Consider the following 15,580-nt stretch of genomic DNA (forward strand, 5'->3'; position numbering starts at 1 on the left):
AGGTGGACTCTGATGCCAGCTCTTGGGACCCAGGAATGCTCTGGGACCAGGACAGCTGCCTGCTGAGAGACCTAACAGCGCTGATCCCCTCTCCCCCTCGAAACAAAGAGCTAGAGCTCTTTCTTCCTAGAGTACCTTCACGAACTGAGCCTATGAACCAAGTGCTCCATGGTGTCCTTCCTTCACCTCTGCTCTCACCCATCTGGCAGGTGGTTTTTAAGATATAGAAATTGAGGCCCAGAAAGGTCAAGTACCAACCTAACATCACCAGATGGTAACTGGTGGATCTGGGATATGCTGTGGTGTGACTGCTTCACCACCCAGAACTCGCCAGGTCCTGGCCTGGGACATCGTCCAGAGGGCATGCAAAGGCCAGTCTTTTTTGTGGAGAGGTCAGATAACCTAGGACAGGCAAGGTCTGGGTCCTCAGCCAGGCCAGAACCAGGTACAGGAAGTGGCTTCTATTTATAGGCCAGGCCAGTCCAATTCCAACAGCAGGTGGTGAGTGGACAGTGTAATAACACGCTGCCCTCTCCCCCTACCCCCCGGGGTAGAGGCGGTGGGGGAGTGGTAGCTGCATTAACCATGTAGCCCGAGCTGTGAGAGGCTGACCCAGCCTGGGCTGGCGTCCTGATGGCTGTGTTCCAGACCAAGCGGGGCTCCCGGGAGCAAAGGGGGCTAAGTGGGTCCTTTGGGGCCAGCCAGGCAGTGGTGACGGCAGACCAGTAAGGGCAGAGGCCACCAATGGCACCATCCCTGACTCCCTGAGATGTTTGTGGTGTAGGAGGTGCTGAGTTCAGGTGGAGACTGAACATGTGAAACCAGCCCTGGAGCATTCTGCTCTGGTGGGCTGCATAGGGAAAGGAGAGAGACAGAAGGAAAACTGTTCCATGTGAATTCAGGAGCCCCAGGCTGGGGGGATGGTATGGGGAGTGGCAGATAGCTGGGGTGGCCTAAGCTCCCTGTCCCCACTTCTCTATACTAATCCTCAGCCCCCACAGGGAGCGCTCTCTCCTTTTGTAGATCCCCTGGCATCAGATAACATGGGGTAGGGCTCTCTCTCCACTCATTGCCTGGGCAAGCTGGATGGGCCATCCCTGGAGCTAATGTCAGCTGAAGAGTTTCCCCAGCACCAGCACAGGGATTGGAAAAGGAGCTCTAGAAACAGATTCCTTCACAAATACTGATCTCTGTCTTGTGATGTGCCAGCCACTTGTAAGCCCTGGGGACACCTGGTGACTGGGAAAGACACAGAGGCTGACCACATGGAGCTGGCAGGCCCATGGGGAGGTAGTGATGGCCAGAGGTCAAGGAGGTGACCAGACAGGGACGCCAAACTAAGTAGATGGCAATGAGTGAGTGAGGGCAAAGGACAGGGACAGCAGAAGGGTTCTTGCCCCTGAAACTGGAAGCAGATTATGTGCATGTGAGTTTTTCTGGGCGCAGGGTACACATGTCCTCAAGGGAATTTATGCAGATTATTCTCACTTTGACCCCCCTGCCCCCACCCTACAGCGACCAGGCCTTCTTCACCTCTCTCTGACCTGCTCAGTGCCTTGGGGGCACTGACTCATGGACCAAACAGCTTGGCTGTCTCTCCCTCTGTGGCTTCTGCTGGTCTGTAACTGTGGGAGGCACAGGCCAGAGGAGGGAGGGCTGCCTGGTTGCTGCTCTGACCCTAGATGCGGCTCCTCTGGGGCTCCTCTACCTGCCTGGCTCCCACCACCAGCTCCGGGATCCTTTCAGGTGGAGGGTGTCTCTGGCTTCCTGCTATGCCCAGTCCTGGGTGTGTCAGCCTGCCTTCCTGGCTGTCTGGATAGTCCCTCATCATGTTTTCTTCAAAATCCCAGCTGAGCAGGCTTCGTAACCCCATCTGATAGGAGCGCCATGAGCCCAAACAGATGACATCGTGCTAGTTGGCCTGGGACCCCTCCACCCCAGCAGAAGACACTGGAGGCTCAGAGTGATGGTGCCCCTGGTCCCAGGTCGCTCCCAGGCTGACCCTCCATGCGGTGCTCCTGGGGCCCCCACACCTACGGTGGGGGCTGGGCTTCTCACCTGGGCAGTAGCAGCGCAGAACCCCGGGCTGAATCAAGGACGCAGGCACTGAGATCTGGTCAAACAGGCAGCTGTAGTTATTGCTGGCTTCTTGCCATGGGCCTGTGATGAGAACCTTCACTCCTCCCTGGAAGGGACAGAGGGGCAGAGAGGAGCATCAGCCACAGAGCGAGGGACGGGGAAGCCGGCCTTCCAGGCTGCCCCCACCCCCCGTGCCTGGTGTACATGCACGCTACTGGACTACAATGTGCCCTGACTTTTGAGAACTGCTGTTTCAGGATGGCAGCAGGAGGAGGAAGCCTCTGGTGGGGGGGGGGGGAACCCCTGCTGGCATCTGCACAGGCAGCCAGCAGTTCTGACCCCTGACCTCTCCTGCGGAAAGGAACTTTTGGTTCTAGGCAGAAGGTGGCACAGAGTTGTTCACTCCTTTTCAGCACATGGTGCTCCTGAGAATTGGCCAGGCAGGAGCCCTGGAGGGAAGGGGAGAGGAGGGAGGGAGCTTTCTCTGTCATTTTACTTGCAGACAGGTTTCAGGAACTCCGAGTTTTGAAAACAGGCTTGAGCACGTCAGTGTCACTCCAGGGATGGGGGTGTTCTGGTGGGGAAACAGGGAGAACTGCAGGATCCTCAGGGTATAGTAGGGATGGGCCGGCTTCTGGGCTTCTGCAGTGGGAGAAGGGGCGTGGATGAGAAAGGCTTGGGCTCAGAGATGGCCCTGAGTGGGACAGGGACTTACAGCTGGGGGCTGGGGAGGCTGGCCTCTCTGGCTTTCCTTGGGTGCCCCCTCAACCCCCCACCCCCACCCCACCCCCCTCCCGCAGGCTCCAGCCACTTTTCCCGGCAAGGGGCCCACACCTGCGCAGGACAGTGTGGAGAGCGCCACCTAGTGTCCAGGCTTCAGAACACTGACCGGCATATCTACTGGAGACTGGGGGTGGGGGTGAGGGTAGGGGGTGGGGGTAGAGGGTGGAAGGGAGTGAAGGGTGCAGGCCCCTTTCCCCACCTTTCCAGGCCAGAGAGGCCAGACCCCAGCTCTCCCACTACTGGCCCCGCCAGAGAGACACTCTCCTGCCCAGTCACCGGGTGTTGCACGGATCCTTCTTGGCACTGGCGTACCCTGACGTGGAGGGACCCCCAGCCTCAACCCAAGGCTTACCCTTGGGATGCCCACAATGCTTCCGGAACCCCGACCTGGACCAGGGCTGGCCTTGGGCATCAACAGCAGGAGAGGGTGTTCCCAGGGATGAGGTGAGGGTGATTCTCCTACAGCCCAGCACAGGAGGGTTCCCCTGGTGGGCAGGCATTCCACGTGTCCTCTTGGATGGGATGGGATGGTTTTGGAGAAGTTTGCCACTAGGAGGCCGAAGGTGGGGGACAGTGGAGATAGCCCAGGCCCCTGCTTCTGTCCCTCAGGAGCTCTGTGTCCTCAGCCCAGTGACCCAACCTCCCTGGTAGCCCTTCTGGTCTTAACATTCCTTGGTTCTGCTATATGGCTCCATAGGGGCATTTGGAACTCTGTCAGGATGACAGGACTGGGGCCAGCATTCTGGGTGAGGGCGGGGAGGGGTGCTCATGGCATAGGTAGAACCACAGGCCAGTTCAGGGCACGATCCTCCCTGGATCCTCTGAAGTGGAAGAGCAGTGGCTTCAAAAAGCCACATTTTCCATGTGAGAAAAAAGGAAAACAAAACAAAACAAAACAAAACAATAACCCCAATCAAGAGCTGCTGGCATGAAACTAGGGCTGCTGTGAGAAACAAAGAACTGTAGAAATGACTGGAGAACATCAGGACCTTCTCCATGGAAACCGCTGCAGGATGGGCTCAGCATCCATCAGTTCAGGGGATGGTTCCCATGGCAACGCTGGCCTGGCTGCGCTCCATCCGCGGTGACGCAGGCACCTGACGGGCTCTAATTGCAGCTTCCTCCGCCTGGTGTAGCGAACTGTCAGTGGAGGCAGATGACGCAGAGAATTTGGGGGAGTAGAGGGGGCAACACATGCCATCTGAGGTCTGTGCCCTGATATAAAGGACCTAGGTGTCTGATGTAACCAGGGTAGATCTTGGGGCACATGTGTGCACATGTGCGTGGATGTGTGTGTGCGTGCATGTGTGTGTATGTGTGTGCTGGTGACCAGCTGCAGCTGCAGGTGAAGAGGGGGACAGAGCATCTGGGAGGTGGGGAGGGACGCTCCCAGAAGAGACAGCAGGGTGGCCTGGCCTTAGCTTTCTGGCAGAGTGGATTTTAGAGCTGGGCCAGTTTAGCTCACGCTCATATTTACAGCCTCAGAAGTGTCTGTCCCCCAGCCTAGGTGTCTTGCTATGTGTGTTGCTACATGTCTTGCTTGGCATAGTGTGGCTAGAACCGAGCTCCTGGCACAGTTGGCCAGGAAGACAGGGGCAAATGTGCCAGCCAGGAGGCTGTGAGGGGGAGAGAAGGGTTGAGAGAGAGGTGTGTCTCGTGTAGGGGAACCCAGGAGGGGGTGGCCCTTGCTGCTGGACTGGGGACTGTGGCCAGGGAGGGGGAGGATGGTGAGGAGGAAGTAGCTGGTCAGAGTCACTGGGGCCTCTCTCTGCAGAGGCCTCACCGTGTGGCCATTTGGCTCCAAAGGGACCAGCTGGGTGGCATCTGTGCATTTTCCATATCAAATTGAATTTGAGTTGCTTTTGTTTCCTGGAAACCTCAAGGGCTTCTGGAAAACCAGGGCTGGAGGCTCCCTCTTGGAGGTGCCCAGACCCACATTCTTTCCTGCTCCCGTGCTGCCCTCGCGTGGCAGGCTGCTGAACTGACTTTCCTTGAGGTACGATTTGGGGACCTGCCGGTTTTTGGGTACAGAACAGGGGACCAAGTCTGTTAATAGCTCCTTGCTAGTGCCCCAGTCCCACGGTGGCCAGACTGCGGGCCTGGACCCATGCCGGGGGCTGGTGTGCACAGGCTGAGGCTGGGGAAAGAGAGGTCCCCCTTATCCCTTGGTCCAGTTCCTGCAGGACTTAGGCTCTGGTGGCGGGGGTGAGGGGGAAGTTCCAAGGGTCCTGACAGACAAATCTCCCAGGCCTAGGACCTGCAAGGTCTTGAGGCCACCCCTCTCAGCCATTTACAGATAAGGAAACTGAGGCCCAGGGAGTCAGGTCTCACAGTTGACCTCTTGCTACATACCCCTCTCTGTCCCTCTGAGATGCTTTCTTAGCCCTGTGCTGGTTGGGAGGAGGAGTGGGCAGGCTGCTGGGCTGAGCTGACCTGGGGTGGGAAGTGAAATGTGGTGGGGACTATGAGGATGCCACTGGGCTCAGCATCACGGACAGGGTCAAACTGAGCCATACCAGGAGTAGGCTTGGTCAGAATCTTCCGAAGTCTTGGAGGTGGAGCACATGGAGGTGGATGGAAGAGGCAGGTGCTGCCTGAGTACTTTACTCAGTCCTTAATAACAACTCAGTGAGATAAGAGATATCATTGCCCATTTCAGAAACAATAAAGGTGGCAACCTTGCCCAAAGTTACCAGCTAGTGAGTATGGGGCACATCCTGTCTGGCCCCAGCCCCATGCTCCTCAGCACACGAGGTAGTGGCCTCTGGACACCTCTCAACATGTTGTACACAGACATGGTGCATGGACAGAAGCTGCTCTGTCTAGACCCCTGCCGTCTTTCCGGGACCCCCTTGTATGAAGCCTGGGCCACTAGCTGAGCTGATGTGGCATCTTTCTGAGAGCTGGGTACATCTGTGCCTGATTTTATCTGTGCTTTGCCATAAAAGGAGAAGAAGTAATGAGCCTCCTGGAAAGAATTGTTAACAGTGAGGCCCATAATCTCGGTGACTTCCCCAAGGTTGTAAGCAGTCAACCAGTGAGTAGGAGGGACAGGAAACTGCTTCGTGTGGCCTCTGTGCCACAGTCATGGTGGCAGGACCCCAAAAGGACCACAGGAAGCCTCAAGCTGTGACAGCCACAGAACAACAAGTATTCACTGATTACTTACTACGGGCAAGTACTAAACCAAAATTCCTGGCACTACATCTTTGCCCCAAGGAGGGTACGTCTGTTACCCCCATTTTACAGATGAGGAAATCCAGTCACAGAAAAGCGACATCATTGCAGAGCCCAATTGATACCTCGGAATATCCTCTAAGATTTGCTCCACCCATGGGCCATGTTGTCCCCTTCACCAGGGCCCGAGGGGGAGACAAAGCTGAGACTGAGCGGGCATCTGGGTGGTTCAGTGGTTGAGCATCTGTCTTTGGCTCAGGTCATGATCCCAGGTTCTGGGATTGAGTTCTGCATTGGGCTCCCGGTGCATGGAGCCTGCTTCTCCCTCTGCCTGTGTCTCTGCCTCTCTCTCTCTCTCTCTCTCTCTCTCTCTGTGTCTCTCATGAATAAATAAATAAAATCTTAAAAAAAAATGCTGAGACTGGCTCAGTGGAGCACTCCACTTCTCAGAGCACCCTGTTGGTCTAGTCCTGAGACTCCCGCATCATCCTCGGGAGCCCCTCAATCACCTGGGGCTGTAACATGCACAGGCTTTGGCCAGAGTCCCTGCACTGCCTGCACCTGAAGAGCTTTTGTGGAATCTGTATTCTTGCATTGAGCTACCCTGTGAGATTCATGGTCTTCAAGAACACCCTTCTCTTGGTCTACGAGACAGCTACCCCTAACCCCAGTGTCCACGGGACACACAGCAGTGGGACCAGGAGATCCGTGGGCAGCCACCTCCCTGGAAGAAAGTGTGGTGATTGCTCTGCTCCCCAAGCACCTGGCAGGTGAGCTGGGAGAGGTCAATGAGCGAGCTGCAGTGTGCAGCAGGGCAGTAGGGAAACCTCGGGCCACGCTGTCCCCTTCCTGTGCCATTTAACCTCTGAGAGAAAGCAAAGGTTTCTTCTTTAAACGCCATGCCACTGTGGCGAGACCTGGGTTTTCCAATGACCCTGGCTTTGGGATAGTGATCCTCTATGTCAGAGGTCAGCTGGCAGGAACTGAGACTACCAGAAGTGGCAGAGAGTTGGGGAAGGGGCACAGGTGGGGGATCCTGAGTCAGGAGATCAGGTCAGGCTCCTCTACAAAACCAAAGGTCAGATCCTACTTTTGATTTTGTAGAGGCTGGATTTATCCGAGAAATTTTCACGGATGCCTATTTGGAAGCCATACCCTTCCTCTCAGGTTGATGGGAATTGGTTTATATTTTGTTTTTAGTGAAGCAAATCAAGAGTAATGGCTATGGATGGTCTATGGTGGTGAGTTTTGAATTTGTTTTGTTTTGTTTTAGCAGCCCTAGGACATTTTTAAAAAGAAAAAAAAAAAAGGAAGCAGAGCAAAACTCAGATGGAATGTTAATACTTAAGCCAGGTAACAGCAGACTGTTACTCCGGGGGCAGTGGGGAGGCCACCTGGCCCCCCGGAGATCCTTGATTGTCAAGCTACTTGCTTCAGTGAAGTCTGAGAAGCATAGCTCATGGGGACAGAGGAAGGGGACAACTCTGTCTGTATGTCCAGAGCTCCATCCAAAGGGCGGCCACATGGAAGTGAGCCTCCCTCGGCTGCGCGCTGGCGGCAGGTTGGGGAGGCCAGGGCAGCAGCAGCTTACCTCTGGGTAAGACCACTCCGGGGAGTAGTCGGTCACCATGAACACCCGTCCGCTCTGCTGCAGCATCCCCAGGGTGCCCTGCGCCGGGGTGGCAGAGACCACCTCAGCCACGTGCATGTAGGCCATGGTGCCGGCCCCGCCCTCGGCACTGCTCAGCTGCAGGCTCCCCTGCTGGGGGCTGCAGCAGGGGATGCACATCTCCGCCTGCGCGAAGGGGGCGCGGGCCCCATCTTCCGACTGGGAGAGCGCTGTGCTGTCCCCCGACACCAGCTGGTGCCCGTAGATGGTGCTGCTGCCCCCTTCCACGGAGATGAAGTCATTGATCAGGTCGGAGAACTGGTTGCTGAAGGAGATGTCAAAGTGGTCCAGGCTGAGCTCCATGTTGGAGGCGTTGCCCAGGCCAGGCTGGGCCACGGGGTAGAGTCCCTGCACCACGTTGCCCGGGAGGATGGGGACACCGCCGGCACTGCGGATCACCCCAGTGGTCTCGGGCTGCAGGTAGTGCTCAGAGCTACAGGCCTGTAGCTCCCCAGACTTGATGAGGCCCTCGCCCCCTTCGGCCACCTGAGAAGTCTCCATGGTGACCTCCCCTTCCGCAGCCATGGCCTGGAAATTGGCCTGGAACTGCATGAGGTGAAGGGAGGAAGTGGACTCTATCCTTGTCTCCACGTGGCCGCTGCAGGAGCTGGTTTGGGACGAGGCCTCCGTTTTCACCGTGGGCATCACAAAGGTGCCCCCGGAGTCATTCAGGCTGCTGTGGGCGTTCTGCTCGAGGGGGAGAGGCTTGCTGGCATCCTGCAGGAAGAAGCTTGGGGAAGGGGTCTGGTGGACGTGGGGGCTGTGACCCGTCTGGCTGAAGCTGGACGTGTAGTCTTTGTTGGAGTCGATTGCACTGAAGTCCATCTGCTCCAGGGTGGTGCTGGGACTCAGGCCGCCGCCAGACGGCAGGAGGCTGGAGCCGGCCGACAGGGTGAGGGAGCTGGAGGCTGCGGCCGCCGCCGAGGACGAGTACGCTTCTTTGGCCATCTGCTGCTCAAAAGAGGTGTCCTCGGTCTTAATCTCCTTCGTGAGGACGGTGGTGAAGCTGAAGCCCCTCTCCACTGGTGGCGAGTGCCGGACGTTGGTGCTGACCATCTCCGCTTTCAGGCCTCCACCCCCATACGTCTGGCCCTGCTTTGGGTTATTGAGGAAACAGTCGGGGTCAAAGTTCATGGTGGTTTCTGGAATCTTCCGGCCACCATCGAGGGTGGTGGAGAGGACCAGCTCTTCGGACACGTTGGTGGGCAGCATCGACAGGCTCTCCGAGCTGCCCGCGGTGGGGAAGGCGAACTTGTGGCCGTCGGAGCTCACGGCCAGGACGAGGCCCTGAGAGGCGTCAGGCGAGAGGAGGTGGTGGTTGGGGCCAGTGGTAGGGGACATGGTGTATACGGCCTCGTTGGTGACCTCAGACATAAACACCGTGGCGCTCTGGGACAGGCTCCCCATCACGGAGGCCACGGCCATGCTGGACACACCCGTGACCACGGGACTGTCCACCATGTCCGGGTCGCTGTTGAGGCCGCTGCTGATGGACACAGGGGAGCTCTGGGTGGTGTCGGGCACCTCCACCTGGTTGGTGGAGGAGACCTCCGTGCTGTTCTGGTGCAGCAGCACAGGCTTGGCCACCTTGCCGTTCCTCTTCTCGCGGCTCGAGCCTTTGCTGTGGCTGTGCTCGTGCTTGCCCTCGGACACATCGTTGTGTTGCACCTCTGCGTGACTCCCGTACCCCCCTGTCCGCGGCTCGACCTTCGGCGAGATGATACGGTGTTTGGCACTGTTGCACTTGTGGTGCACGCTGCTGCCCGCTCCTGTGAAAATCAGAGGCACACCATGCACACACGCGCACGCACACATGCACACACGGCCACACACGCACACGCAAAGAGAAAATCAGAGCTGGGTCTGCAGCAGGTCCCGTCTCTGAGCAGCTGGGGGCTGGCAAAGCCCAACCTGGGAGCCCAGACAGGCCACTCACCCCTGGGGCTGGCGTGTGACCCACACTCAGGATCTCTGGCCTCTGGACCCCAGTCCCCGGGGCTCTCACACACTCAATGTAACCATCAATCAGACCAGTTGGGCTTTCTCCCTGATGTGTTTATACTACTACTACTACTACTACTACTACTACTACCACTACTAGTGCTCCAGTACACAGGTGGCTGGGAAGAAGAAGATGGAGAACCTGTCACCTTCCGGGAAAATCTTTTCCACCTTCAGAGACAGATACTATTTAGTGAAACAGCTCTTGCTGGCCAGATGGGCTCAGCCCAGAGTGGTGGCCGTGTCTCTCTCCCCTCCCCCAAATTTCCACACCTATTCAGGCTGCACAGTGGGGTTTTGGGGGTGGGGGGGTTGAAAAGCAATGCTGTCTCTCTGGATTACCTCTCAGGCTCCAGGACCAAAGAGGGTTCTAGACTCTGCTCCAGAAGCAGAAAGGTATCTGCCCCTCTTTCCCATTTGGCCAGCCCAGGCCTGTCCTTAACTCTTTGTGGGTCAAAATCCCTGTAAGACCCAAGCAAAGACAGAGCCCTAAACCCCCAGCTCAGTGGCAGAGAGGGAGAAAGTCCTAGGCTGAATCTGGCCAGTCTCCCCAGGGCTCCACAAATGAGGTCCCCCGCACACAGCAGCCAGGTCGACTCTTCTTTCTCTCCCCTCTGCCATTATTTTCATTCCATCTGATGAGGGTCACTTCACTTTTGATAAAAAGGTGAATTCTCCCTTGAGCCTATTATGGCCTCACCATGATGATTCCTAAATGCATGGACTTTGCACAGAAGTGACATGACCCTCTAATGGAAATATCTAATTAAGGTAGAGAAGGAGGTGGAGAATGCACATTTCTAAGAGCAAATATCATTATCAGAAAAATAGACACATTAGGACAGGGAGTGCGGGACACTTTATATTCTTGGAAGAGACAGAGGTTAAAGAAGGAGGTTTAGCTTGAGTGGTCCCATTGACTCAGGGCTGACCTCCCTGAAAAGCCCATGTCAACCCTGTGCCCGGGCACCTGGGCTTCCTGCTGACGATACCCAAGATGGGGCCTGGAGGGTACCTGCTGTGTGTAGACAAGACCTGGATCTCCAACCCCATGCACTTCCCAACACTGCTGCCCCCATTCCTAGTGGGAGCTGGCTCTCTGGAAATTGCTCTCTCCTGCCTCAAGTGGGCTGCCCACGAGCCCCATGGGGCAGGACTAGAGTGAGTGTGTCCTAGGTGCTTCCTGCACGGGGTCCTGGCTCCTGGCTGACCCTGCTCAGCTCACTGGACATCGAGGCTACCCCTGAGGTGGAGAGCCACACCCACTATCTGGGAGAGCCTCCCCCTTATCCCCCCTGCCCCAGGGGGCCCTGCTCACCCAAGCTGCCAGTGCAGAGGCAGTTGTGAGTCCGAGGCTGTGGCTTTGTCTGGTGGCTGTCGAGGATCTGCTGCACCAGCTGCTCCACGGAGAAGCCTGAGCTGCTGTTTCCATTACTGCAGGTCCACTTGATGCCGTGGACTATGGGGGAGAGAGGCAGAGGGGCAGACAGAGGTCACGGGGTGCAGGGGCAGCGCCTGGGAGGGATGGCACCTGGGCCCTCCCAGAGCGTAGCCCCCTCGCCACTGGGAGGCTGGCTCTAGGGCTGAACTGATGCACACGAGGAGTGGGGGAGGGAGGAGGGAGGACGAGGGGGGAGGGCCAGGCTGCCCTACCAGACCCCCCACTCCCACTGGGAGCTCCGTGCTCCTCCTCTGCCTTTCCTCCTCCCCTCCCTATGGTGCCCTCTGGGGGAGGGGATCGCCTAGAGACTCACTTCTGTTTTCCTAAAGTCCAAGTGCCCCAGAGAGGCTCTTCAGAGGGTCCAGGAGGGAGATGGGCAGGGCCCCCCAGATAGTGGAGATTTGCAGAGGAGATGGAGGCTGTGTGCTGGGGTGGATGCCCAGACCTGGAGGGGATCTTCTGCTTCTCATTCTCACCAGACCTCCGAGGGCTGCAGGCTAGGCAGGGGGTGGGGAGGGCAGGACTGAAGGGCCACATGGCCTGGCCAGTGGATGCTTGCTGATGACCAGCTACCTGGACAGCCAACCCTGGATGGATCCGCAGGATGGCTGAGGGTAGGCTTCCTGCTCGGCCTGTGGACTGATGGGTTTCATGCCCACCTGCTCCACAGTCCTCAGCTGAAGCCGACCCGGCCGGCACCCCAGGCATATGGCATAGCCCAGCTCTCTCTGGTGGCTCTAGAGGGCCAGGTTCCAGAGGCAGGGAATCTGGACATAGCCCTGGGGCTGGGGGCCAGTGCCCAGGGCTCCAGGAGGGACCCAGCTTGCTGTGAATCAGGAACAGTGGGAACAGGTGGCCTGGGAAGAGAAGCCAGGCAGGGCCATGCTAGGGAGAGGCCAGGGGCTTTGCCAACGCAAAGACTACTTCCTTTCTCCTCTGGAGGAGCTTCTTTCACACAGGTTTCAGGGAAAGAACCATCACAATGCTCAGTGCTTGCCCTGGCTCTGTGAGGCTCCAGAAGGCAGTCCACACAGTGTAGGAGTCAGATCCACATCTGGATGTGAGTCCAGGTTTCAGTTTTGTTGTGTGAATTTGGGCAGGTCACTGAGCCTGTCTGAGTCTCAGTGCCCTAACCTGTGAAATGGGAACAGGAGGAAACCCCACCCACCTGCCTTGCACCTCGTATGTATGCAACAAGAACAGCTGTGGTCCTGACTGTCACTGGTAGTGATGGGGATGACCAGGCACAGGGCTGGTCTTACCCCACAGCCTGGCCGGTGCTGTGAGACCTGGACTTGGGGGAGAAAGTTGCTTGCTGTGACAGCCACCCATGGCTCTGCTTCAGAACACCAAGGGGGAGAGCTCACGGCTGTTGTTCCTTGTCAACTCGTTTATGTAGGACTTCAGTGGTTTTTCAAAGAAAACCCTTTGTGTGTGGGTGGTGATATGCTGGGAATCCTGGCAGGTTCTTTTTCCCTTTTCTGTGCATCTGCCCCAGGTGTCCAGCCCATTCTGATGAGGCCTGTGGCCCTGCTCCCTGAGGGTCCTGGCTTCTGGTGCGTCATCGCACGGGGATGGGAGGGTTGCTGCTGAGTGGCTTCCGTCTCCAAGCTAGCTGAGCTGCCCTGTGAAGTCGTGTTTGGCTGTTCCGAGGGCTGTATGATGGGCACATCCAGGGGGTGGTGGGGTGATTTCCAGTCTACCTGCTTCCACCTTGGATCCCTCAGGGAGCTCTCTGGCAGCCCTAGGTCACCTGCGCTCCTGTGGCATCAAGCCCCACCTTGTCTTCTGCAGCCAAAAGGGAAGGCCCAGGCCAGGGATTTGCAGATCTCACTAGAGCTATGGAGCTCTTCTCAAATAAACCTCTACTTGGAAATCCAGTATGGAAGACGATAACAGCAGAAGGGGCCTGGTCAAGGCAGGAGTGAAGGCCAAGGTCCACTATCTGTCCTCACGCCTGGGACCTCCTGGCTGAGGCCTTTTTCTACACTTCTTGTTTTATAGAGGAGGAAGCAGAGGCTGGGCAGGGGGAGGGAGGGCAGGGTTTGAGGACCTCTCCCCTTGCACTATACTGCTGCATGCGGAGATGGCGTATCCCAGCCCCTGCTCCGGGGTGGTGCCAGGTTTTTTTTGAAAGCTCTCAGGAGTTCCTCATGGGTACCCAGGATGGCAAACCCACAGCTCTGTCCTAAGCCTGAATCCTGTAGGTACTGCAAGCCTGGGAGCAAAAAAACCTCCGGAGGCCCACCATAGCGGGTCCTACCTAAGGGGGACTCTGAGCGGGTGCCCGTTGCAAAGCTAGACCAAGGTGTTCTCAGGAAAGCCCCCAACTGGGTCTGAAAGTGGCTCACTGGAGAGAGGACCTGTGGGCTTCCGCACAGGGCAGCCCACCTCTGGTTTCTGGCCGCATGGCCACTCCTTGCCCAAAGGTCTGGGTCTTGGGGTGGATGGGCAGGTACCTCTACTGGAGTCTTCTGGCATTTCTGACCAGAGCCCCCACCTCGTCCCCCCACCATTCCAGGCTTCCTCTCCAGCCCTGCCATGCGGGTGTGCTTGCTGCATTCTTTCTGCCTCTTGCTCTCCTCTTTCTGTTGTGAAGGTTATAAAATGAAAACCCAGTGAAGGGTGACAGATTGCAAGCAGAGAATTTCTGGATGCTTAATGCAAATTACCTACTGTCTTGGCACATTCAATATGCAGATTGTGTGCCTCCCCCTCTGGTGGGGGCGGGGAGAGAAGCCCCCTCCTCCAAGCTGGTGAGTTGTTAGTACTGAATATCAAATACTATCAAGACGGCTTTTAACATGTCATGCTCTGCTTCCCGACACGTAATGAATCAGCGGGAAAGGAGATTTCTATGGGAAAAGAGCTTTTTATGAAGGGAAGGTTAATAAACACGTGCGCTGCCTGCCTGTCCCCTGCCCCTCCCTCTTTGCAAAAGCAGCAAAAGGGAAACTGCATTAAAAATACATTTGATTAAGTGTAAGGTCATGACCTGAGGTCGGTTGGAGACGGGGTTGGGGTGAAGGTGGATGCGAAGAAAGAGGAAAGGGAATTCCCAGAAAAATAGCATCCTGGTGGCTCTGGGTCATGTTTGTCCCCTCTGCTTGCTAGGTCTCACTGGAGGGCACCAGGTTCCTAATTCCCAGGCCATAGTCAGCCCCTCAGATGGGAGGAGCCCAACTTGTGCTGAATCCCGGGGGGTTGGGGGGGCTTCTCACAGCAACCTATGCACAGCCCTGGGCAGTAGTCCCAGGAAGGCTGGTCAGGGGAAGATACCACAGGGGGAGAAGGCAGGTATGGGTGGGCCAGGCCCACTCCTCCACAGGCCTGAACAGGCCAGGAGTTACCAGGAGGGACCCGCTTTCCCCCAGAAACTGGGGTGTGCAGGTGCTCCCGTGGCTTCCCTAGCAGCTCCACAGCCACCCTGAGACTTGCCACCTGCTCTGGCTGGGCTGCCCACATCATGCCCTGCATGAGGATGGGCCAGCAGAGCACAGGCCAGATGCCTGTTACAGGAACCCCTAGTCCACTCCAGTGGTGACCTGGCCTGTAGGCGACACTTACCCTAATTACCACCCACGACTAGGCAGCTATAATCCCACTAATATGAATAATCGAAATGAAATCAGTGACAACAGCATGTGGCCATGCTTTGGAGAGTATCTTCTGATGAACAATTTACCCAAGAGGAGGCCAACCACCGTGAACAGTCACTGGGATCTGGGAGAGGGGCCTAGGTGGGGGTTCGCTGCCACCTGACGTAGGGTTATAGTTGCTTGGCTCCAGACTTGTGGTGGAGGTGGGGGTGGGGGTGGGGTGAGGGGGAGCTTTGGCTAGGTGGGCTCGGCCTGAGCCCAGGTGGACCTCCCTGTCATCCCCTTGGTGGAAGGAATTGCGTGCCCCCAAATTCTTAGGAATTCTTAGGTTGAAGCCCTAATCCCAATGGGACTGTGTTTGGAGACAGTGCCTTTCAGGAGGTGACAGGTTAAATGAGGTCCTAAGGGTGGGGCCCTGATCCAACAGGACTCCTGACCTTGTAGGAAGAGGAAGAAACACGGGGAGTATGTGTGCACAGTGGAGGCCACGTGAGGGCAGAGTGAGAGACAGCCGTCCGCAAGCTCTCCACCAACCAACCCTGCTGGCAGCTTGCTCTCTGACTTCCAGCTTCCAAAATATGAGATTATTCCCGTGGGTGAAATTCCCTGCTCTGTGCTATTCTGTTTCGGAAGCCCAGGGAGACTCAGTGTCCCCTCCTCCCCAGGCTTACTGACTGGAGCCCTAGAAGCCCCAGGAGAGAGCCACCAGCCCTGTGCACTGCACACTGGGTGTGTGTGCGTGTGTGCGCACATTCAAGAGGCCCCGAGATCAGGGACTTTCCAGACCCCAGCACTGTGCTAGTTTCCTTATATGTTGACTACATCGCAAAA

General features: G+C 57.0%; 1 protein-coding gene across 21 annotated transcripts in view; it reads right to left on the reverse strand.

The window, feature by feature from the left end:
* CAMTA1 (calmodulin binding transcription activator 1) overlaps positions 1-15,580 on the reverse strand; it is an 848,042-nt gene that overhangs the window by 79,749 nt on the left and 752,713 nt on the right. For all 21 annotated transcript variants that reach the window (XM_072819831.1, XM_072819825.1, XM_072819824.1 and 18 more), the window contains 3 exons: positions 11,028-11,168; positions 7,631-9,477; positions 2,059-2,185 (listed from right to left, as the gene is read on the reverse strand). In XM_072819831.1, the coding sequence (XP_072675932.1) occupies positions 2,059-2,185; positions 7,631-9,477; positions 11,028-11,168 (2,115 nt within the window). The remainder of the gene's footprint in view (positions 1-2,058; positions 2,186-7,630; positions 9,478-11,027; positions 11,169-15,580) is intronic.

Source organism: Canis lupus, chromosome 3 (genome assembly GCF_048164855.1).
Source record: "Canis lupus baileyi chromosome 3, mCanLup2.hap1, whole genome shotgun sequence".
Taxonomy (NCBI): domain Eukaryota; kingdom Metazoa; phylum Chordata; class Mammalia; order Carnivora; family Canidae; genus Canis; species Canis lupus.